Source organism: Artemia sp. Qi Xiang Cuo, chromosome 14 (assembly GCF_049724085.1).
Source record: "Artemia sp. Qi Xiang Cuo chromosome 14, ASM4972408v1, whole genome shotgun sequence".
NCBI lineage: Eukaryota > Metazoa > Arthropoda > Branchiopoda > Anostraca > Artemiidae > Artemia > Artemia sp. Qi Xiang Cuo.
Window position 1 is genome coordinate 62511164 of NC_142807.1, and position 24973 is coordinate 62536136.

The following is a 24973-nucleotide window of genomic DNA, read 5'->3' on the forward strand; positions in this document are numbered from 1 at the left end:
TAGCCCAAATTTGTTTCTAAACTATTAAGATAATATAAGATTTATTGCTGAAAAACGGCTATCCACAAGCCCAAAAGGACCGAATTCGCACTTTAGCGTCAAATAAAGCCATCAAAATATAGCGTCAATTTAGCGTCAAACATAGCGTCAAATTATCAAACAATTTCTACCTCCATCATCCTGTCGTCTCCCCCTTAGAGCTAATTCTGTATTTATTTGAGGGTTCAATGAGACCTGAGATGTTCTGGAATCAAAATGCACCCTTTGAGGTATCTCCCTCTCTTCTTAGCTACAAAACAATTAGATATCCCCATTGCAGAAGTTTCAGTTCCTTTTTAAGTTCTTTTTATTTGTCTATTGCTTACAGATAGTATTTGTCATTGGGAAACATACGGAAAGTTTTCGTATGGGGGTTTTCTGGAGGATCTTTCACGAGAAGAAAGTATTTGCACGCCGAGGAGGGGGGCAAGATTTACACATAAATTCCTCTACCACTTCCCTTAGAACTTCTCAATTAAACTAAAAAATAACATGACTCAAAGAAGATTTTTAAATTTTTAAAACCATAATTTCCGCGAGGGGGTATTTTCCAGATGGTGGGTTGTCCGTGGTTGAAAGAGGGGACCCTGCAAACGGGGAAGGAGGATAAACGCTTAGATCTGCGGCAAGTGAAAGGATCCAGAGAACCCCCATTAAAAGATGAAAAAGAGAAACATACGTCTGACTTAATGAGATTTTGATGTACAATTTCCTTTGCTTCTGCGAAAGCAAAGCACAGCATTTTTGTAAATCCCCTTGACAATAATTTATATAAAGACTTAAAAAACCAAACAATTCCAACAAGGTTGAACATGTAAAGATTCTAACTTGTGTTTTACCCAATGTAAGTACGGTGGTTGAGTTGCACGAGGGTTCAGTTGCACGTTGGTTCAGTTGCATAGTGGTTCAGTTGCACGGTGGTTCAGTTGCACGGTGGTTCAGTTGCACGGTGGTTCAGTTGCACGGTGGTTCAGTTACACGTGGGTTTAGTTAAATGGGGTTGAGTTACACGGGGGTTGAGATGCACGTGGGTTCAGTTAAAGGGGGTTCAGTAGCACACGGGTTCAGTTGCACGGGGGTTCAGTTGCACGGGGGCTCACTTGCATGTTGGTTCAGTTGCACGGGGGTTCAGTTGCACGGTGGTTCAGTTGCTTGGGGTTCAGTTACACGGTGGTTCAGTTACAATGGAACCATTTTTTTCTCAAATTGAATGCCATCTTGGTTCCGAAATATCAACTTAAATGTGAAGGAAAACCAGACCCGCCTTGCATCACAAACGGTGAAATGCTGTAAACATCAAACAATCAGACAGCTTCATCAACTAGGTTAGAGAACAATCAGGTTAGAAGCACAGAAACAGTTTTTAAATATATCATATATTTTTTTTTCATTTTGCTGATGCTTTTGTTGTGCGTAGTACAGAAGGGACGGAACATTTCATTCTCAAACTGAATGCCATCTTGGTTCCCAAATATCAACTTAAATGTGAAGGAAAACCAGATCCGCCTCGCATCACAAACGGTGAAATGCTGTAAACATTAAACAATCAGAGAGTGATTAGAAGCACAGAAACAATTTTTGAATATATCATAAAATTTCTTTTGTTTTACTGTTGTTTTTGCTGTGTATAGGACAGAAGGGACTGTAACAGCACTCCGTAACTCAAAAGATTTCATTCTCAAAGTGAATACCATCTTGGTTCCGAAATATCAACTTAATAGTGTAGGAAGACCAGATCTGCCTCGTATCACAAATATTAGAAATAGTAACAAACAGAGAGGAGGTTAGACGGACAGAAATGATTTTTAAATATACCATAAAATTGATTTTCTTCTGCTTTTGCTGTGCTTAGGAGAAACGGGACTGTTTCAGCAAATATAGCTCAAAGAATACCGCAGAAAATACTAAAACCACGTTATTAAAAATGTTCTGCAGGTTACTCTGCTATACATGGTAAACTTTCAAAAGCTAATTTGAATTTAAATCCTCAAATACAAATTATCCTCACGAAAAATCTGAAAAAGTTAATTTCTCCAGACCAAGTGAACCAAAACGAAGCCTTAATATTCGGGTTTGCACCTTCACTTTTACAGTTTTGTTCATGCATGATTTTTTTTTCTCTTCGAAAAAGCTGTTTGCCCAAAATTCTAAATTATATCATTTTCTTCTCCTCTAAAAATATAATTTTGTAAGATAAGGCCCTTTATTTTAGGCTCAACGATTCTCTTAAAAAAGGGGGAAAAAACGGATCCATTGATTTAGACCTAAACATGGTCGAAATATATTTCATAATATATTTGATAGATTTAATTAGCATTCTGAAAGAAGTGTTACTTTAATGACAAAGCTGTTTGACAATCGATTAGCTGACTCTTTGGATAATTAAATAAATAAAAAACAAGTTTTTTTCAACTGAAAGTAAAGAGCAACATTAAAGCTTAAAACGAACAGAAATTATTATGTATGTGAAGGGGGTTGTTCCCTCCTAAATACCTCGCTCTTTACGCTCAGGTTCCAAATTTGGGTATACTGTGTTAAAATCCAGGACACATGCGAAAAGTGAAGTTTGGTTAATGCTAATGAAATAAAACAAAATAGGATGAAAATATAATAGTTTATGAACACATTTGGGCTATATCTTTGTACATTTGGGTAGGGGTAAAGCATTTCCGTGTCAGCGTGTTCCGTATTTAATATATGCTATGCTTTACCCCCACCCCTAATATGCAAATATATAGCCTAAATTTGTTCATACACTATTATATTTTCATCTTATTTGGTTAAATTACATTAGCATTAACCAAACTTCACTTCTAAATAACTCTGAATCACAAAGGGCGTTTAATTAGAATATAAACTCTTTTAAAATTACTAAAAAAAACTTTAGCGTAAGGAGCGAGGTATTGACGAGGGGATGACCCCCCTAATATACGTAATAATTTCTGTTCTTTTTAATTTTTAATGTTGCTACTTACTTTCAGTTGAAAAAAAAAAATCCAATTAAATTCTGAACCTTGTTTTAAATAATGCTAGGAAATCCGGCTCCCCCTCCATGGAAAATTCCTCTCCCCGGTGAAAAATTCCTCCATGAAAAGATCCTCCCACGTAACCTTCCCCTCTCCCCTTCCACGAGAAGAATCACCCCTGGAAACGTCTGTATACTTTCCAATAACCAATACTGTATGTAAACAATGGGCAAAGTTCATAACTTGCAACCCTTTCCCGGGGACTATGGGGGGTCAAGTCATCCTCAAAGACATTGTTACTAGATTTTTCGGCTAAGCTAAAAAAAAAAATGGCTATCTCAAAATTTTGATCGATTGACTTAGGGGAAAGAAAGAGCGTGGGGTGGGGGCTAGCTGCCCTCTAATATTTTTGGTCACTTAAAAAGGACACTAGAACTTTTGATTTCCGATCAAATGAGCCCTCTCCGGATCTTCTACGGCCACTGGTTGGATATGATCACCCCTGGAAAAAAAAAATCATAAAAAATAAAATAAAATAAACTCACATCCGTTATCTTTCTTCTGGCAAAAAATGCAAAATTCCACATTTTTGTAAATAAGAGCTTGAAACCTCTACATCAGGGTTCTCTGGTATGCTGAATCTGATGGAGTAATTTTCATTAAGATCACTTGATGTTTTGGGTGTGTTTTACCCGTTTTCCAAAAATTGGGCAATTTTTGTCTGACTCGTAACTTTTGATGGATAGGCCTACCAGTAAATTTAATGAATTTTATATATTTTGAATAAGCATCAAAATTTAATTCTTTTGATTGATCTATTGTTATCAAGACTGTTTCTTAGAGTTTCGGTTACTATTGAGCCACATCGTTCCTTAGCCTACTTACAGTTTGTTACCATGAAATGTTTGATAAAGTTGATTCACTGCACTCATATGATGAAAAATCATATGCTCATAATTTGGATCATAAGGCTTTAAAGAGTTACGCTCTTTTATTTTGGGCACGATCATACTCATAAAGGAAGACACTATGGATATGCTTGATTTTTATTAAAATCTTTTGATTTACACCTAACCAAAAAATGGATGAAATATAACAATTGAACTTAAATAGTATTAAATTTAAAAACAAGTTCTTTTGACTGAAAGTAAGAAGCAACATTAAAATTCAAAACGAACAAAATTATTTCGTATATGAAGGGGTTGCCTCCCTCCTCAATACCTTGCTCTTCATGCTAAAGTTTTTAGCACTTTTAAAAAAGCTTCCTGTACTAATTAAACGGCCCTTGTGTTTCCGGAGCCGTTCTAAAAAAATTGGGACGAACAGTCAAATTTTAACGTAGAGCAAGGTATTGAGGGGGGGGGGGCAAACCCGTCATATACAGGATAATTTCTGTTCGTTTTCAGTTTTAATGTTGCTCCTTACTTTCTGTTGAAAAAACTTGTGTTTTTTCTTTACGTTTTGATCGTTTTTCAATAGTGCTGGTAAATCTGGCTCACCCTCCATGAAAAATTCCCTCCCCCTACGGGAAACTATTCCATTGAAAGCTCCTCCCACGTAAAATACCCCCTCCCCCGTAAAATTCCTTCCGGTTAATTACATCCTCGCTGAAAATCCCCTCCCCCCCCCCCCCGCAAAACTTCTTGCAGAAGACTCAGCCTGAAAAATTCTCCTTGGCATATTTTCATTTGAAAAGACTTTTAAGTTATAATAGTCTTTCCGATCATTCCGGAAATCCCTCTTCCGTGGAAATTGTTTCCCGGAAATCCTAACACGCTGAAAATTTCCCCCGGGCAATTCCCCCAGAACATCTCCAAACATAGAACTGAGTAGGTAAAGAGAAAGTAAGACTAATAAAAAGAATTTCGTATAGGAATTCTGTCAAATCACCCAGTGTAAAATTTTCCCTGGAAAGTTCTGTCTCGGAAATTTGCCTTCACACAGAAAATTATCCCCATGGAAATCCATCCCAAGTACAAAATTCCCCCCCCCCCCGGAAAAATGGCTGTACGCTTTCCAATAACAAATACTATACGTAAAGAATGGGCAAATTTTACAACTTAGAAGTAGAAGGGCCTTATTGACTCCCGTACGTACCACGTGGTTTATGGTTTTCTCAGTGAGAATGAAAAAACAGATGAAATTCTCACTTGAAAAAACATGAATTTTATCGCATTTATGGTTGTTTTCATGGATGGATATGTGTGTTGTTCGATTTATTTGATGTTTTTCTCGGATGTCAACATCAAATTATGGATGTTTAATGGTTTTTGTCAGTGAGAATTTGAAAAACAGGAACTTTCTCACATTTATGTCTGTTTTCATGGATGTTTAATGGTTTTTCTCAGTGAGAATGAAAAAACAGATGAAATTCTCACTTGAAAAACCATGAATTTTGTCACATTTAGTAAATTCTCACTTTAAATAACATTAATTGTGTCACAGTTATGTGTTGTTGTATTGTTTTACATGTTTTTAGTTAATTATTTTGACAATATTAATGGTTTGTGAAGTGAGAATTTCATAAATGTGTCAAAATTAATGGTTTTTCAATTGATAATTTCATAAATGTGACAAAATTCATGGTTTTTCAAGTGAGAATTTCATAAATGTGACAAAATTCATGGTTTTACAATTTAGAATTTCATAAATGTGACAAAATTCATGGTTTTTCAAGTGAGAAAATTCCTGTTTTTTCATTCTCACTGAGAAAACCATAAACCACGTGGTGCTGTCACGAGTCAGAACACCTGTGCTGTCGACCTCAATTCACCTATCTTGAATCAATAATTCCACTTATAAACAACAAATTAATTTTCCCTTTCTTGACAGATCAATCAATCAATGACATCATCTGTCAGACTTTAAAAATTTTCGCCTAGAAACATTTCTCCAGGAATAGATCCAAAATCATTAATGTCTTTGCCTCGGGAACAGTTCTACTGGTCGAACTCCAAAGGATATTAATAACCACAGGCCATGGAAACAATTAGGCAAGAAACATCTTAGCGATGAATTGTTTTAGCGCGCGAAAAGGTTTCCAAATAATTTGAAATGCATTGACGCAGAGATGCCAATAACAAAGGAACACGCTGAATGTGCGTTTAGGGATTATTTGGGCGAAACCGTTTTAGACAGGTTATGGAACTATTTCGGTGAAACAGATAGAGACATTTTAAAAGAAGATTTTTGAAGAGATTTTGGAGGAGGTTTTGAGTGTGGTCGTTATAATACACAAGTTTCAATTGAACAGTGTTGTGAGGTCCTCTACCCCAACCCAAAGGTTCCGATCCCCCGACCACAACCCCGAAGGAAGCCACCGGTCCTCAAAGGTTCTCTGGGCTTCCAATGGACCCCCCCCCCTCCGGACCCCCAAAGACCCTCACCCAGTTCCCCAAAGGTCCCCAGGCACCCAAAGGGCCCCAGACCCGAAAAAGGCCATACCCGAGCCCCAAACGCCCTCCCCCGTCCCCCAAGGGCCACCACACCCCCACACCCCCTCCCCGGGCCCCAAAGGTCCCCCAGAACCCCAAAAGCCCTCCCCCGGTCCCCAAAGGCCCTCCCCCGGTTCCCCAAAGGCCCTCCCCGGGCTCCCAGGGCCCCCAAAGGGTCCCGATTACTCTACCCCAACCCCGAAGGAAGCCACCCGTCCTCAAAGGTCCCCCAGGCGCCCAAAGGCCCTCACCCGGCCCCCACATGGCCACCTGGCACCCCACGGGCCCCCGCCCCTAACCAGGCCATACCAGCGCCCCCCAAGGTCCACCACCTGTCCCCAAATGCCCTCTCCCGCACCCAACGGGCCCCCAGGCCCCCAAAGTGCCCCAGTCGCTCAAAAGACCATCCCCGAGCCCCCCAAAGGACCTCACCTGTCCCCAAAGGTCCACCCGACCCCCCACCGCCCTCCCCCAGTCCCCACCGGCCCTCCCCGGGCTCCCAGGGCTCCCACCGGGCCCCGATTGCTCGACCCCAACCCAGACGGCCGCCGCCGGTCCTCAAAGGTCCCCCAGGCTCCCAAAGGACCCACTGGTCCCCCAAAGGCCCGCCACGGGTCCCCACCGGGCCACCGGGCACCCCCCGGGAACACCTGACCCCCACCGTGTCCCCCGGTCCCCAAAGATCCTCCCCCGGTCCACATGGGTCTCCCCTACCCCCAACTGACCCACCGAGCCCCCAAAGGGCCCACTCGGTGCTCACGGGCCCCCCGGCCCCCCCAAGGCCTCCACCCGGGCCACACAGGTCCACCGGGCTCCCAAATGACCAGTCGGTCCACAACGACCCTCTCAGACGTGCAAAGACCCACCCCCGACCCCCCAAGGCTCAGCCCGGTCCCCAAAGGTCCCCTCAGGCGCCCATCTGACCCCACCACCCCACAAGGGCCCCTGGATCCCCCAACGCCCTCCCCCGCCCCCTCCCAAGAAACCCCGCGCCAGTTTTAACACTTTTTATTGCTTTATTATATCCGTTTAGAACAAGTTCCTTTCATAATGTCCCTCCTAAACCCATTTTCCAACTTGAAGTACTTATCTTTTTCACCCACTTTCTCAATGAAAAAGAAATTAGTTTTTAATCAATTCTAATTTTCCAAATAATATAAAAATTTTCCACTTTAGTTCAGATCTGTCTCGAAGAGATGAAAAATTTAAAATACAGTTCCAAATTTTTCGCAGAAGATAAAAAAAGTTCAAGTTTTCTTCTGAATTTTACCAAAGAACGTGCTCCAATTCTAATTTCTCCAGAGAAAACAAAATCTTCCACTTCAGTTCTTTATTTCACAAAGACATAAAGAAATTTAAAAGTTCAAGTCTAAATTTTTCTGTGGAAGATGGAAAAAGCAATACCATACTTGTGAATATTTTCCCGGAAAATAAAAAGTTCTAGTTCAATTTACAGTTTCCACAATGAAGTCAAGTAAAGTTCAAGTTCTCTTCTGAATTTTACCAAAGACCACACTTCAATTCTAATTTTTTCAGAGAAAACAAAAATCTTCCACTTCAGTTCTTTATTTCACAAAGACATAAAGAAATTTAAAGTACAATTCTAAATTTTTCGGTGGAAGATAGAAAAAGCAATACCATACTTGTGAATATTTTACCGGAAGATAAAAATTTATATTTAAATTTACAGTTTCCTCAACGAAGTGAAGAAAGGTTCAATTTCTCTTCTGAATTTTACCAAAGAACACGCTTCAATTCTAATTTCACCAGAGAAAATAAAAATCTTCCACTTCAGTTCTTTATTTCACAAAGACAAAAAGAAATTTAAAGTTCAATTCTAAATTTTTCGGTGGAAGATAGAAAAAGCAATACCATACTTGTGAATATTTTCCCGGAAGATAAAAAGTTCTAGTTCAATTTACATTTTCCTCAAAGAAGTGAAGAAAGGTTCAAGTTCTCTTCTGAATTTTACCAAAGAACACGCTTCAATTCTAATTATTACAGATAAAAAAAAAATCTTCCACTTCAGTTCCTTATTTCACAGACATAAAGAAATTTAAAGTAAAATTCTAAATTTTTAGGTGGAAGATAGAAAAAGCAATACCATACTTGTGAATATTTTCCCGGACCATAAAAAGTTCTAGTTCAATTTGCAATTTCCTCAATGAAGTCAAGGAAAGTTCAAGTTCTCTTCTGAATTTTACCAAAGAACAAAATTCAATTCTAATTTCACCAGAGAAAATAAAAATCTTCCACTTCAGGTCCTTATTTCACAAAGACATAAAGAAATTTAAAGTTCAATTCTAAATTTTTCGGTGGAAGATAGAAAAAGCAATACCATACTTGTGAATATTTTCCCGGAAGATAAAAAGTTCTAGTTCAATTTACAGTTTACTCAATGAAGTCAAGGAAAGTTCGAGTTCTCTTCTGAATTTTACCAAAGAACACTCTTCAATTCCAATTTATACAGAGAAAACAAAAATCTTCCACTTCAGTTATTTATTTCACAAAGACATAAAGAAATTTAAAGAACAATTCTAATTTTTATGTGGAAGTTAGAAAAAGCAAGACCATACTTGTGAATATTTTCCCGGACAATAAAAAGTTCTAGTTCAATTTACAATTTACTCAACGAAGTCAAGTAAAGTTCAAGTTCTCTTCTGAATTTTACTAAAGAACAAAATTCAATTCTAATTTCACCAGAGAAAATAAAAATCTTCCACTTCAGTTCTCTATTTCACAAAGACATAAAGAAATTTAAAGTACAATTCTAAATTTTTCGGTGGAAGATATAAAAAGTAATACCATACCTGTGAATATTTTCACGGAATATAAAAAGTTCTAGTTCAATTTAAAATTTTCTCAACGAAGTCAAGGAAAGTTCAAGTTCTCTTCTGAATTTTCTCAATGAACACACTTCAATTCTAATTTATCAAGAGACAATAAAAATATTCCACTTCAGTTCATTATTTCGCAAAGAAATAAAGAAATTCAAAGTTCAATTCTAAAATTTTCGATGGAAGATAGAAAAAGTAATACCATACTTGTGAATATTTTCACGTAAGATAAAAAGTTCTAGTACAATTTAAAATTTTCTCAACGAAGTCAAGGAAAGTTCAAGTTCTCTTCTGAACTTTACCAAAAACCACGCTTCAATTCTAATTTTTCAGAGAAAACAAAAATCTTCAACTTCAGTTCTATTTTTCACAAAGACATAAAGAAATTTAAAGTTCTATTCTAATTTTTCGGTGGGTGATAGAAAAATTAATGCCATACTTGTGATTATTTTCACGGAAGATAAAAAGTTCTACTTCAATTTCAAATGTCCCTGGAAGATAAAAAGTTCTAGTTCAACTTGCTATTATCTTTGTGAAAACACACAAACTCAGAAAAAATGATCAATGTTCCTTTAGTACACATGCAATTAGACTAAAAATGAAGATATTTATGCAGAGTTTCAACTCGCTATGGCTAAGTTCGCTAAAAACAAGCTATTTTCTTGCGAAAACACACAAAATCAGAAAAAATGTTCTATGTTCATTAAGCACCTACGAACTTAGGATTAAATGAAGATATTTATGCAGAGTTTCAACTCGATATGGCTAAGTTTGATAAAAACAAGCTATTTTCTTGCGAAAACACACGAAATCAGAAAAAATATTGCTAGGTTAGGTTAAGTTAGATTAGGTTAGGTTAACCTACGTACGCGCGAATATAGGTTAAGTTAGGTTAGAGTAAGTTAGATTAGGTTAAGTTAGGTTAGGTTAGGTTAGATTAAGTTAGGTTAGGCTAGGTTAGCCTACGTACGCGTTAGATTAAGTTAGGTTAGGTTAAGTTAGGTTAGGCTAGGTTAGCCTACGTACGCGCGCGTACGTAGGCTAACCTAGCCTAACCTAACTTAACCTAACCTAACTTAATCTAACGCGTACGTAGGCTAACCTAGCCTAACCTAACTTAAACTAACCTAACCTAACCTAACTTAACCTAATCTCACTTAATCTAACCTAACTGAACCTATATGAGCGCGTACGTAGGCTAACCTAACCTAATCTAACTTAACCTAACCTAACAATATTTTTTCTGATTTCGTGTGTTTTCGCAAGAAAATAGCTTGTTTTTAGCAAACTTATCCATATCGAGTTGAAACTCTGCATAAATATCTTCATTTAATCCTAATTGCGTAGGTGCTTAAGGAACTTTGAACATTTTTTCTGATTTTGTGTGTTTTCGCAAGAAAATAGCTTGTTTTTAGCGAACTTAGCCATAGCGAGTTGAAACTCTGCATAAATATCTTCATTTTTAGTCTAATTGCATAGGTACTAAAGGAACATTGAACATTTTTTCTGAGTTTGTGTGTTTTCACAAAGATAATAGCAAGTTGAACTAGAACTTTTATCTTCCGGGGAAATTTAAAATTGAAGTAGAACTTTTTATCTTCCGTGAAAATAATCACAAGCATGGCATTAATTTTTCTATCACCCACCGAAAAATTAGAATAGAACTTTAAATTTCTTTATGTCTTTGTGAAATAAAGAACTGAAGTGGAAGATTTTTGTTTTCTCTGAAAAATTAGAATTGAAGCGTGTTCTTTGGTAATGTTCAGAAGAGAACTTGAACTTTCCTTGTCTTCGTTGAGAAAATTTTAAATTGAACTATAACATTTTATCTTCCGTGAAAATATTCACACGTATGGTATTACTTTTTATATCTTCCATCGAAAATTTTAGAATTGAAATTTGAATTTCTTTATGTCTTTGAGAAATAATGAACTGTAGTGGAAGATTTTTATTTTATCTGGATAAATTAGAATTGAAGTGTGTTCATTGAGAAAATTCAGAAGAGAACTTGAACTTTCCTTGACTTCGTTGAGAAAATTTTAAATTGAACTAGAACTTTTTATCTTCCGTGAAAATAATCACAGGTCTGGTATTACTTTTTCTATCTTCCACCGAAAAATTTAGAATTGTACTTTAAATTTCTTTATGTCTTTGTGAAATAGAGAACTGAAGTGGAAGATTTTTATTTTCTCTGGTGAAATTAGAATTGAATTTTGTTCTTTAGTAAAATTCAGAAGAGAACTTGAACTTTTCTTCGCTTCGTTGAGGAACTTGTAAATTGAACTAGAACTTTTTATTGTAAGGGAAAATATTCACAAGTATGATATTGCTTTTTCTATCTTCCACCGAAAAATTAGAATTGGTCTTTAAATTTCTTTATGTATTTGTGAAATAGAGAACTGAAGAGGAAGATTTTTGTTTTCTCTGAAAAAAATTAGAATAGCAGTGTATTCTTTGGAAAAATTCAGAAGAGATCTTGTACTTACCTTGAGTTCGTTGAGGAAACTGTAAATTGAACGAGAACTTTTTATTGTAAGTGAAAATATTCACAAGTATGCTATTACTTTTTCTATCTTCCATAGAAAAATTTAGAATTTAACTTTAAATTTCTTTATGTCTTTGTGAAATAGAGAACTGAAGTGGAAGATTTTTATTTTCTCTGGTGAAATTAGAATTGAATTTTGTTCTTTAGTAAAATTCAGAAGAGAACTTGAACTTTCCTTGACTTCGTTGAGGACAATGTAAATTGAACTATAACTTTTTATTTTCCGTGAAAATATTCCCAAGCATGGTATTGCTTTTTCTATCTTCCACCGAAAAATTTAGAATTGTAATTTAAATTTCTTTATGTCTGTGAAATAAAGAACTGAAGAGGAAGATTTTTGTTTTCTCTGAAAAAATTAGAATTGAAGCGTGTTCTTTGGTAAAATTCAGAAGAGAACTTGAACCTTTCTTCACTTCGTTGAGGAAACTGTAAATTGAACTAGAACTTTTTATCTTCCGGGAAAATATTCACAAGTATGGTCTTGCTTTTTCTATCTTCCACCGAAAAATTTAGAATTGTACTATAAATTTCTTTATTTCTGTGTGAAATAAAGAACTGAATTGGAAGATTTTTATTTTCTCTGGTGAAATTAGAATTGAAGCGTGTTCTTTTGTAAAATTCAGAAGAGAACTTGAACATTTCTTCACTTAGTTGAGGAAACTGTAAATTTAAAGAGAACTTTTTATCTTCCGGGAAAATATTCACAAGTATGGTATTGCTTTTTCTATCTTCCACCGAAAAATTTAGAATTGTAGTTTAAATTTCTTTATGTCTTTGTGAAATAAAGAACTGAAGTGGAAGATTTTTGTTTTCTCTGAAAAAATTAGAATTGAAGCGTGTTCTTTGGTAAAATTCAGAAGAGAACTTGAACTTTTCTTGACTTCATTGTGGAAACTGTAAATTGAACTAGAACTTTTTATTGTCCGGGAAAATATTCACAAGTATGGTATTGCTTTTTCCATCTTCCACCGAAAAATTTAGACTTGAACATTAAATTTCTTTATGTCTTTGTGAAATAAAGAACTGAAGTGGAAGATTTTGTTTTCTCTGGAGAAATTAGAAGTGGAGCACGTTCTTTGGTAAAATTCAGAAGAAAACTTGAACTTTTTTTATCTTCTGCGAAAAATTTGGAACAGTATTTTAAATTTTTCATCTCTTCGAGACAGATCTGAACTAAAGTGGAAAATTTTTATATTATTTGGAAAATTAGAATTGATTAAAAACTAATTTCTTTTTCATTGAGAAAGTGGGTGAAAAAGATAAGTACTTCAAGTTGGAAAATGGGTTTAGGAGGGACATTATGAAAGGAACTTTTTCTAAAAGGATATAATAAAGCAATAAAATGTTTTAAAAATGGCGAGGGGGTTCTTGGGTGGGTTCGGGGGTGGGGGTTTGGGGATCCTGGGGCCCGTGAGGGGTGGAGGGGTCATAGGGGAGCCTGAGGGGACCTTTGGGGACCGGGATGCGCCTTTGGGGGTCTGGGGAGGGTCTTTGCACGTCTGAGAGGGTCCTTGAGGACCGACTGGTCCTGTGGGAGCCCGGTGGACCGTTGTGGCCAGGGTGGTGGCCGGTGGGGGTCCTGTGAGACCGTTAGCCGCCATTGGGAGATGGGCGGCCTCGGGGCTTCCGGGTAGGTTCGGGGAGTCCCGGGAGGCGAGGGGGAGGACCTTGGGGTCCGGGGGACCCTTTGGGGGTCCGGTGGTCCCTTTGGGAGCCCGGGGGTCCTTTGGGGACCAGGTGAGGGCCTTTGGGGGTCCAGTGGGTCCTTGGGGAGCCTGGGGGACCTATGAGGACCGGAGGCTTCCTGCTGGGTTGGGGTAGAGCACTCGGGGCCCGTTGGGAGCCATGGGAGCCCGGGGAGGGCCGTTGGGGACCGGGGGAGGGCGGATGGGGGTCTGGTGGGCCGTTGGGGACTGGTGAGGACCTTTGGGGGCTCGGGTATGGTCTTGTGAGGGTCTGGGGCCCTGTGGGGGCCTGGGGGTCCTTTGGGTCCGGGTGTGGTCCTTGGGGGACTGTTGGAGGACCTTGGGGGGCTCGGGTAGGGCCTTTTTAGGGTCTGGGGCCCCTTGGGTGCCCGGTGGACCTTTGGGGGCCGGGTGAGGGCCGTGGGGAGCCTGGGGGACCTGTGCGGACGGGAGGCTTCCTTCGGGGTTGGGGTAGGGTAATCGGGGCCCTTTGGGAGCCGTGTGAGGGCCTTTGGGGACGGGAGGCGGGCTTTTGGGGACCGGGGGCGGGCTTATGGGGTGCTGGGGGCCCTTTGGAGACCGGGGAGGGGTTTGGGGGGTGTGGGGGACCTTTGGGGACGGGGGAGGGCCTGTGGGGCGCGGGTATGGCCTTTTTAGGGTCTGGGGCCCGTTGGGTGCCTGGGGACCTTTGGGGAACTGGGTGAGGGTCTTTGGGGGTCCGGGGGGGGGGGGGTCCTTTGGAGGCCCATATAAACTTTTTGGCCCCGTGGCTTCCATGGGGGGTTTGGTTGGGGGATAGGAACCTTTGGGGTTGGGGTAGAGGACCTCACAACACTGTTCAATTGAAACTTGTGTATTATAACGACCACACTCAAAACCTCCTCCAAAATCTCTTCAAAAATCTTCTTTTAAAATGTCTCTATCTGTTTCACCGAAATAGTTCCATAACCTGTCTAAAACGGTTTCGCCCTAATAATCCCTAAACGCATATTCAGCGTGTTCCTTTGTTATTGGCATCTCTGCGTCAATGCATATCAAATTATTTGGAAACCTTTTCGCGCGCTAAAACAATTCATCGCTAAGATGTTTCTTGCCTAATTGTTTCCATGGCCTTTGGTTATTAATATCCTTTGGAGTTCGACCAGTAGAACTGTTCCCGAGGCAAAGACATTAATGATTTTGGATCTATTCCTGGAGAAATGTTTCTCTGCGAAAATTTTTAAAGTCTGACAGATGATGTCATTGATTGATTGATCTGTCAAGAAAGGGAAAATTAATTTGTTGTTTCTAAGTGGAATTATTGATTCACGATAGGTGAATTGAGGTCGACAGCACAGGTGTTCTGACTCGTGACAGCACCACGTGGTTTATGGTTTTCTCAGTGAGAATGAAAAAACAGGAATTTTCTCACTTGAAAAACCATGACTTTTGTCACATTTATGAAATTCTCACTTGAAAAACCATGAATTTTGTCACATTTATGAAATTCTCACTTGAAAAACCATTAATTTTGTCACATTTATGAAATTATCACTTGAAAATCCATTAATTTTGAAACATTTTTTTAATTATAACTTGAAAAACACGGAATAATGTCAAATTTCTTTAATTATCACGTGAAAAACCCTAAAACACGAAATAAATTTTAAAAAATTATTTTATTTAACATTTAGAATTTAATAAATTCGACAAAATTCATGGTTTTTCAAGTGAGAATTTCAACTGTTTTTTCATTCTCACTGAGAAAACCATTAAACATCCATGAAAACAGACATAAATGTGAGAAAATTCATGTTTTTCAAATTCTCACTGACAAAAACCATAAAACATCCATAATTTGATGTTGACATCCGAGAAAAACATCAAATAAATCGAACAAAACACATATCCATCCATGAAAACAACCATAAATGCGACAAAATTCATGGTTTTTCAAGTGAGAATTTCATCTGTTTTTTCATTCTCACTGAGAAAACCATAAACCACGTGGGTCGTACGGGAGTCAATAAGGCCCTTCTACTCTTAGAGACCTATCCCTAGGGGCTGGGGGGGGTCATGTTATCCCCAAAGGCATATTTTTTGGACTTTTCAACTAAGCTGAGGAAAATGGCTATCTTCAAAGTTTGATCGGGCGATTTTGGGGAAAAGGGGAGTGGGAGGGGGGCTAGTTGCCCTCCACTCTTTTGCTCACTTAAAAAGAGCACTAGAACTTTTAATTTTCGTTCAAATGAACCTTCTCCCGATATTCTAGGACCATTGGACCGGTACGATCACCCCGTGGAGAAAAAACAACAAACAAGAAAAAAACAAAAACAAAAAACAGACAAACACCCATCCGTCATCTTTCTTCTGACAATAACTACAAAATTCCACATTTTTGCAGTTAGTAGCTTAAAACCTCTGCAGTAGGGTTCTCTGATATGATGAATCTGATGATGTGGTTTTTATTAAGATATTTTGTCTTTTAGGGGGAATTTCCCCCCTTTTTGAAAATCAGGCAAACTTCTTAGGCTCGTAGCTTTTTATGGGTAACACTAAGCTTAATGAATCTTATATATTTGGAATCAATATAATAAGCCAATTCTTTTGGTTTGTTTATTGGTCAGTGATCAGTGCGGAAAAAAATTCCATTTATTCCTTTTTTAGAGTTTCGCTTACTAGTGAGGCGTGTCGCTCCTTACGTACAGTTCATTACCACGAACTGTATGATTAAACTGTTGAAGTGTTTATACTATAGTTTTAGTATACTAAATTGTTAGTATTTGTATTTTTACAGCAAAGCCGACACTTCAAATGATGAAGTTGACTCAGTGCATTCAGCTGATAAATAATCAATTACTCATGACCATGATGCATTTGCTGATGCTAGATGAATTGCATCATTTTGTCTTGGTATTCTTTTTAGTTAATTGCGGCTGGACCCAAAGAAAAATAAACCTAACAAGATCACTGACTTCAATTAATTCTTTTGCCATTATGGAATACATTGTCGGGTTTAACCCCCCCCCCCTTCCTCAAAACGTTTTCCGGCTCTTAAAAATATAACAAAAATGCATATAAACAAATTTTTGATTCGTTTTTAAAGTTTTTGTACCCCCCCCCCCCCCCGCGCCAAAAAATCCTGGATAAGCCCTTGATTGCCACCTAGTATTCCTATGCAGTAGGCTACTTTGCTCTTGGAAATTACAATTTTTTTGTTAATCTAGTATATTATATTTTGTTATGCCCGATTGATCGTCCAGGAAGCAATATATCAAATCAGCCATTATGGACATAAATATTAGATGGCGGAAGGGGGTTTTTCTTGTCGAAACCCAGGGGTCATTACGCTCTTTAGTTAGAATAACCTAAAAGGCCTAGGATAGTCTTTTTAGTTAGGATAATCCCAAATTCTTTGTTTTTGTTTACACCATAGGTGTTTTGATTTTTCTTTTAATTCTCCGCAGTCAGTATTCTAATGGATTTTAATCTATAGTCAATAAACATTCTAAAAAAAGTGTTTGTACTAATTAAATTTAATTAGTATTCTAAAGTAATTGTTTATTTTAAGGCAAAGCTGTCAGGTTACCGATTAGCAGACACTTTGAATGATGAAGTTGACTCGCTGCATTCAGATGACGAAGAATCGAATGCTCATGATTCAGATGCCTTTGCTGATGATGAGGGTTTATCTAATCAGGACTCCGCGAGCTCGCATGATGAACTTGACGGAACTGGATATTTAAAGGAGGATGATCACTATCGTCAGTTTGTTGGCGCAAATTCATCGCAGTCAAGTAGGTCGCAGTATAGAAGTGTCAATGGACAAGGTAAATGAATTATCTTCCGAAATCTGCACGTTCCTAAGATTTATTTTTCAAGGGAACCTGCATATTTGATCAGAGTGGGCCTTAGGTCAAACTCCTCAAAACATGTGACTTAAAGTTTCTTACCCATTTTGTCGATCCCAGAAATATCTGCTATATATATATATATATATATATATATATATATATATATATATATATATATATATATATATATATATATATATATATATATATATATATATATATATATATATATATATATATATATATATATATATATATATATATATATATATATATATATATATATATATATATATATATATATATATATATATATATATATATAGCAAGGGCACTTCAGATTTTGTGTTTGGGAAAAAAGAGTATGTCCTATGTTTGTTTTTTCTTTTTGTGACTATCGTCCGACAGGCTCTACTGCCAGTATATTAATTTACCTACTAGTAATTTATCATAGTCAAAAGGGCTAAAGGGGGCTACGTAGGGAGTGGTGGAAGTGATAGCTAGATGGTGTTGATTCTTTTTTTTTTTTGAGTTTCCTCTCATCAGTCTCTTGTATCAGGTCATAGTCATTAGTTTAAACCTCTCAGGTTTGACCCCCCTCCGAAATTTTCATCCGACTCGTAAAAGCGTAACAAAATGCATGCAAATATTTGACAGGTTTTTAAAGGTAATAGTGTTACGTTGTTGACCTACTGGTCAGGGGTGGATCCAGGATTTTTTTTTGGGGGGAGGGGGGCGCAAAATAGGCTGATCTGATAAACTTGCGTTAGGAGCAAGTTTAATTAACGCAAACTTGGATTAATTAAGTAAATTATACTACTTTAGACTACGCTAGGGGGGCTCGCCCCCCACCACCCCCCAGGATCCGCCCCCCCTACAGATGAGGTTCTTTTAAAATCACTGTTATGACCTATTATGAAAAAGAATGACGTTTTCAAATTGATGACCCACCCAACTTTTATGATTGCAAATTTCCGATCCTCTGAATATTAACATGTCTTACTTTTGTGTCGTGCTTTGGCTTTTATTTCATTTTGCTAAACGAACCTTAATAGCTTTGACATGTTTGTGGAGGTCTTGCCTCCATGCCTGACTTGTTTTGTGAATGTGACGGAGCTGATTGTTATCTGCCAAGCGACAAGCCTTTTATCGTTGCTTTTATTTCGCAAAAGAACTTGGCTAAAAATAATGTCGGTAATTAATGTCGTGTTCCATTTGCAAAAATTTCTCAGAAATTGTCTGCATGTCTTCAGAATCAGGTATCTTCAAATGGAACATATTGTGAAACTTCAAGGAGGCACACTTGTGCCTCTATAAAGAGGCGACCCACCACAATGTTAAGCGATTTCAGGTCCTAGAGGTCGCAGAGAGACGGCGGTAATTGCATTTTGTAGCCCAAGCTCAAACTAAGAAACTTGCAAAATTTCATCCTCCTCCGACTTTATCTTCATGGGGTAAACTGGGCCGGAAGTTTGGACCCTCCCACCACAGCCCCCCGTTAACGATGTCCGATTGGGCTGAAATTTAGAGGTTAAGCTTTCCTAGGGCCCGGGAGCTTATCCTCGAAATTTCATCTCAATCCGATCACTCCTTCCCTGTTTTCAAAAAACCAAATATAGCCACTTAAAATTCATCATCATTTCTTTTTTTTTTTGTTAGCCACGCCTACAGGCCACAGTTGGCACCGGATCCGGTTGAATGAGGACTCATTCGAAGCAGAATTCGACCTGTTAGGGCCTTTTGATATTTTCAGACCGAATAAATTATCCCCCGAATTTACATTTACGAAAAACCTCGTTTTCCTATATTAGCCCATGTTAATTTTTCCCTCCACAACCCCCCTTTAACGTTGTCTGATCGGGCTGAAATTTAGAGGATAAGCTTTCCTGGGGCCTGGGAGCTTATCGTCGAAATTTCAGCTCAATCTGATCACTCCTTCCCTGTTTTCCAAAAACCACATATCAAGATTTTTGGGAATTTGCTTGCGTCGAAAATACCTTCTATTTGCTAAACAACAATTACTATTGTGTTTGTATAGTCCAGCGGCTGAGACTTCAGACTTTCAAACGGAAAACCTCGGGTTCGATTCACCATCAGAGCAACTTTTTTATATACTTTGAAAAGAAACTCAGTTTCTTTTTTAAATTATTTGAAAAAAATTACGTTTTCTAAAGAGTTAAAGAGGCTGAGTTACAAGGTCGACCCTTAAAACGTACAGGGATTAGGAGGCACAGTTGGGGGGCTGTTAAAGAGGCTGAGTCACAAGTTCGAACCTTAAAACGTACAGGGATTAGGAGGCACCCTGTACGACGTGATTTGAGTATTCAGGAATTAAAAGCCTTAACATAAGAATGTTCAAGAGCGGGGGGTTTGGGGGGCGGCAGCCCCCCAACTTTAACTCCTGACACGATCAGCTAACAGTTAGTCAAGCAATAATAAGTAATAAACTGTACAAAAACGTGCAGAAATTATTTGAAAAAAACTACGTTTTCTAAAGAGTTAAAGAGGCTGAGTTACAAGGTCGAACCTTAAAACGTACAGGGATTAGGAGGCACAGTTGGAGGGCTGCCGCCCCCAAACCCTCGCTTTCGCAGCCTTTAAATATAAAAAAAAATTCTTTAAACTGAAAGTAAGGAGCGACATTAAAACTTAAAAAGAACAGAAATTATTCCGTATATGAAAGAGGCTGTGCCCTCCTCAACGCCTCGCTCTTTACGCTAAAGTTTGACTTTCTCACAACTCTTTTTTTAAACAATAAAAACTTTAGCGTAAAGAGCGAGGCGTTGAGGAGGGCACAGCCTCTTTCATATACGGAATAATTTCTGTTCTTTTTAAGTTTTAATGTCGCTCCTTACTTTCAGTTTAAAGAAATTTTTTTTATATTTAAAGGCTGCGAAAGCGGGGTTTGGGGGCGGCAGCCCCCAACTGTGCCTCTAATCCCTGTACGTTTTAAGGTTCGACCTTGTAACTCAGCCTCTTTAACTCCTTAGAAAACGTAGTTTTTTTCAAATAATTACAATAAAGGATGAAACTTTCTGTGATATTGGCTTTCTCGGTTGTATTTGAAACATAAAATGAAAGGTTGAAATGGTTGTATGTATATGTTTTTCATTTAAGGTTTAGTACCTGATGCATACATTACAATCTATTTCAGGGAAGAGACTTGATAAAACAAAAAGAAAGAAAAATGTTAAAATGAGAAATATAGAATATTGGAGGTACAGTAATAAAAACACTGGTTTTCAAGGGGCCCCAGGGTGGCGGCCTGTTTGGCGTAGTCTAAATGAAAAAAGAAAACAATTTACTAAGATTTAATCATTTTGAATTTTTCCAGTGTTTCGAGCTCAATACATGGATTTTGTAGTTTTTTTTTTTTTTTTTTTTTTTTTTTTTTTTTTTTTTTTTTTTTTTCTTAGGAAAAAGTATATAGTATATTTTGTATGTTTTGGCCTACAATTTTGAAGAGGGGATGTCTTGTCGTTTTTCAAATGTTATCAATCGATAAGACAGTGATACCTCTAATGTATCTAAATAAAGACTATGAAGAATAGAGACTGTGTTAATTTGCAACGCTGTTTGCCACAGAACTTATGTATGTTAATCACTTCCATAAGAACCAGCATAAACGAAATTATTAAGATATCACATGTCTGTCAATTAACGTAGTCAATATATATGAAGAGTTAAGCAAAAACGCAGATACCCCTCTTACATTATGAAAATAGTTGTTTTAGTTCATCCCTTACCATGATCTGCAACAAGTTCCCAGAGTCTGCTCGAAGCTGCTGCTTATTGGGTATCTTCATGTAGAACGGAATTTCTTAACGGAATTTCTAGCTAATAATCGTTTTTTTTTGTCATTTTTGAGTGTCCTCTGATCAGTCTCTTGTATCAGTTCATAGTCATTAGTTTAAACCTCTGGACCAATGGGCCCGCTAAATATTACTCCTGTTAAATTCATTTTCTTTTATTATCTTTAGACCAAAGTCGTATCTAGGAGGAGAGGGATGGCTCCAGGTTTGAACCCCCCTCTCGAAATTTCTGGCTAATAATAAACGGAGTTTCTAGCTAATAATCTTTTTTTTTTTTTTTTTTTGATTCGATGTCTCTGGGTTTGGTGCTTATTTGGTTGTTAAGTCATGTGCTGCTCCTGCTTAGCTTGTGATTTTGAGTATTTTTTGAGGTGGGTGACTGGATCTGGTTTTTATTCCGGATTTCCTCATGTTTCGTTCATATTTCTTATTTGCCTTTTTGTTTCTCCCCTGTTCTTTCCTGGCCCCAGACCCTTCCCAAGAGACTGTGCTGAAGTTGTTTTTTCGGGATTTAGCTTTATTGTTAAATAAAAGAACTCAACAAAAGAGGGGAGCTCTTACTCTGGAGCAACCTTGTTGCAGTCGATCGGCCAAATATATTTCTTAGAATAAAGGGATGGATATTAAGGGACCATTCATAGGTATTTATTATCAAAATCTTAAAAAAAAGAATATTTTAGAAAAATTACAGACCTATTGACAGCTTTGCAAAGATTATGAGATCTAAGGAGGAAAAAGCGCCATCACTTCGCGCATGTTGACTTACATAGATTGCTAAGGTCGGTCGACAATGCAAAAATAGTTACTACCTCTACCGTATCCATATAAACCAAAAAAAAAAAAAAAAAAAAAAAACCACCGTGTTATGATTTTGGACAGTCGGTGCTTGAAGTAATTCAACCTATACCCATGAATTGTTTTGGGAGCGTGACGGAGTTTCCATCTATTGTTGTTTAGATACTATAATCAATTAATGGCGGATGTCTCCACTGTTAGTCTTCAAATATATTTTTGCTAAATAATATCCTATTAATTAAAAAAGCAACTCCAGATAAATTCGATAGTGTCATGTAAAAAGTCTTCAATCCATGTGTGCTTAGAATCGAGAAAGTTGCGATAAAATATGTCGGCTACAAATGCAAAAAAAAACAAAAAAACTAAAAAACTTCGGCTACAAAAGCAAAAAGAAAAACAAAAGATGTCGGATACAAAAGTGAAAAAAAAAGCAAAAATATAAATCATCGTCGTCATGCCTAAAAGTCGCATCTGACATTTTCCAAATTCTAAAATAAATTCCGAAACCGTGTGCTAAGCTGTTCTCGAAAAAAGAATCAGCAGGAAAATGCCTGTTCAATGACACTTTTATCCTTCTTAACTACAATGCTCTACTGATCGTCCCTTTGAGAACACCTTAGAAAATGGTGTTAGAAAAGAAACTAAAAACTTCGGCTACAAAAGCAAAAAAAAAAAAAGGAAAAAGAAAACGAAAAAATGTCGGATACAAAAGCGAAAAAAAGCAAAAAAAAATAAATCATCGTCGTCATGGGTAAAAGTCGCATCTGACATTTTCCAAATTCTAAAATATTTTCCGAAACCATGTGCTAAGCTATCCTCAAAAAGAGAATCAGCAGGACAATGCCTGTTCAATGACAATTAGAAAATGGTTGTAGACAATTATCTAACAAGTGTAAAAATGTCATTTTGACCTTTCAGCGCAACAATGACGAAATACCTGTATGTCCAGTAACCAAGAATGTAGAGTCGGTCCACTTTACCACCGACGAGCAACTCCGACTTCAAACATTTTCAATATACCGACTCCAATTCTGACTCCGACTTCTGAAACTTTAAAGATAATTGCTCCTACTCCATTTCCGATTGTTTCTGTAGTAGTACTTTAGTACTATGCTGCAAAAAAATCTTATTCGCTATTATTAGCCTACAATATTGATTTTATTTAGTATTGCCACTTTTTAGTAGTATTTAAGAGTATTTGGCTTTGTGTGTTTCCAGTAACTCCAGCCTTTATGTGTTTCCAGTAACTCCAGTCTTTATGTGTTTCCAGTAACTCCAGCCGATACAATAAAAGTTCAAAATAGGGAAAAATGCTTTTTAATAGACAGTGTATAGAAATTCACAAAAAATACCAGATATTTCGGTCACATATATAGTGACGGTCATCAGTAGTAAAACTGACAGTATTACATCAGTAAAACATAAGTAGTAAAAACATCAGTAATATCTAAGTAACTCCAGTATCTATGTTTTTCCAGTAACTCCAGCCTTTATGTGTTTCCAGTAACTCCAGCCCTTATGTGTTTCCGTAACTCCAACTCCAAAGGGTCATATATTATTTCTTTTACTCTGATTCCATTCAGCAAACATTTACTTAAACTGACTCCGACTCTGACTCCACAGCCCTGCCAGCAACCATGAGGATTTTTGCTCCAAATTGATGTAAACATTTCAAATATAAGAGTTTAGATTTATACTGTTGATTTTTTTTTTTTTTAAATATTATTGGCATTAGGATTATCTTCTTTTTCTTCCTATGCGAATTGCTCCTCACCCAATTTTTTTTTTTTTATTTACCCTAGGGTGTTGGAATACTCTGTCAAAGTCTGCACGGCAGACCAGGACTTTGAGGGGAAGTCTGAGAAGTTGTCTCAAATGGCAAAAAAGTGCATTTTAACCTCAGTTTCTCAAAGAGTCCTGAACCTTTGAGCCTCTTTCAAACAGATCTGGTTCCATAATTTCTTCAAGAATCTTCCCTCCCCCGTATGACGTGTCACCCATGGTGGGATCAAGATGAATAAATATGTGTTTATGTATTGTGTGCCCTCCAGTTAGAAAATTATTAGTTGCTTGTCAATTTGAAAAACATCTTATGGTTTAATAGCTGTTTGTTAGTTGTACAAGAAGTCTTGTCTAGTGAGGTATTTTTTGTTCGTTGAATCTTGTATTTAAATCTAAATTGTCGCATAACGTTAAAACCACCCATAAGATGGGATTAGATACCATAAAACCCATTCTTTAAAAACCCAAAGTGTATCATTATTATTATTACTAAAAAATAAAGTAAGCAATAAACGTATTGTAATGCTAATTTTCGTCTGTAAAGCTTGTCTTGTTAAATTGCCCTTTTTTTCGAGAGATTATCAAACTTGTTCCTGACTTGAGTTTGTGGTATAAATTGAATGGCAGTTACTCTGTCAACAACATGAGCGTTTCAGATTGGTTTTTATACAGTTGGCATCGTGAGATACATCTGAAAATTTTTATATACCTCTAGTCCCTTGAGTTCCATGTCCTGGTCTGATGCATTTATTGCATAGATGGCTCTGATGGAATCCCCTTGGGGCATATGTCATGTTCTTTCCTATACCTTGTCTTATAGTCGGCTAGGACGCCTGTTCAGCATTAAAGAGGCTGTGAGGTCGAATTCTTCTCATTACAAGTTTGTTATTACAAACTTTATTGGGATACCTCTCTTATGGTTGCCTTTCACCCCATAGCTCTCTTATGGGTAGTGGCGGATCCAGGGGAGGGGTGAGGGGTCCCCCCTAACGTAGTGCAATTTACTTAATTAACGCAATTTTGCGTTAATTAGACTTGCTCCTAACGCAAGTTTATCAGATCAACCCATTTTGCCCCCCCCCGTAAAAAAAAATTCTGGATCCGCCTCTGCTTATGGGTGCCTTTTCAAATCGATGTCTAGTGCACAATTAGGTTTTTGTCTCCAGTATTCATTCCTCACACACTCGGTTGACACCCCTAGTGATTTATCACTATTTCTAGTGATTTTTTATATTGTTTAAAAGA

At 37.6% G+C, this 24973-nt stretch overlaps 1 protein-coding gene across 1 annotated transcript in view; it reads left to right on the top strand.

The window, feature by feature from the left end:
• The window catches only part of RhoGAP93B (MyTH4 and RhoGAP_KIAA1688 domain-containing protein RhoGAP93B), a 232382-nt gene that overhangs the window by 157279 nt on the left and 50130 nt on the right, over positions 1-24973 (top strand). Inside the window, exon 7 of the mRNA XM_089100012.1 lies at positions 17057-17315. Within this exon, the coding sequence (XP_088956138.1) occupies positions 17057-17315 (259 nt within the window). The remainder of the gene's footprint in view (positions 1-17056; positions 17316-24973) is intronic.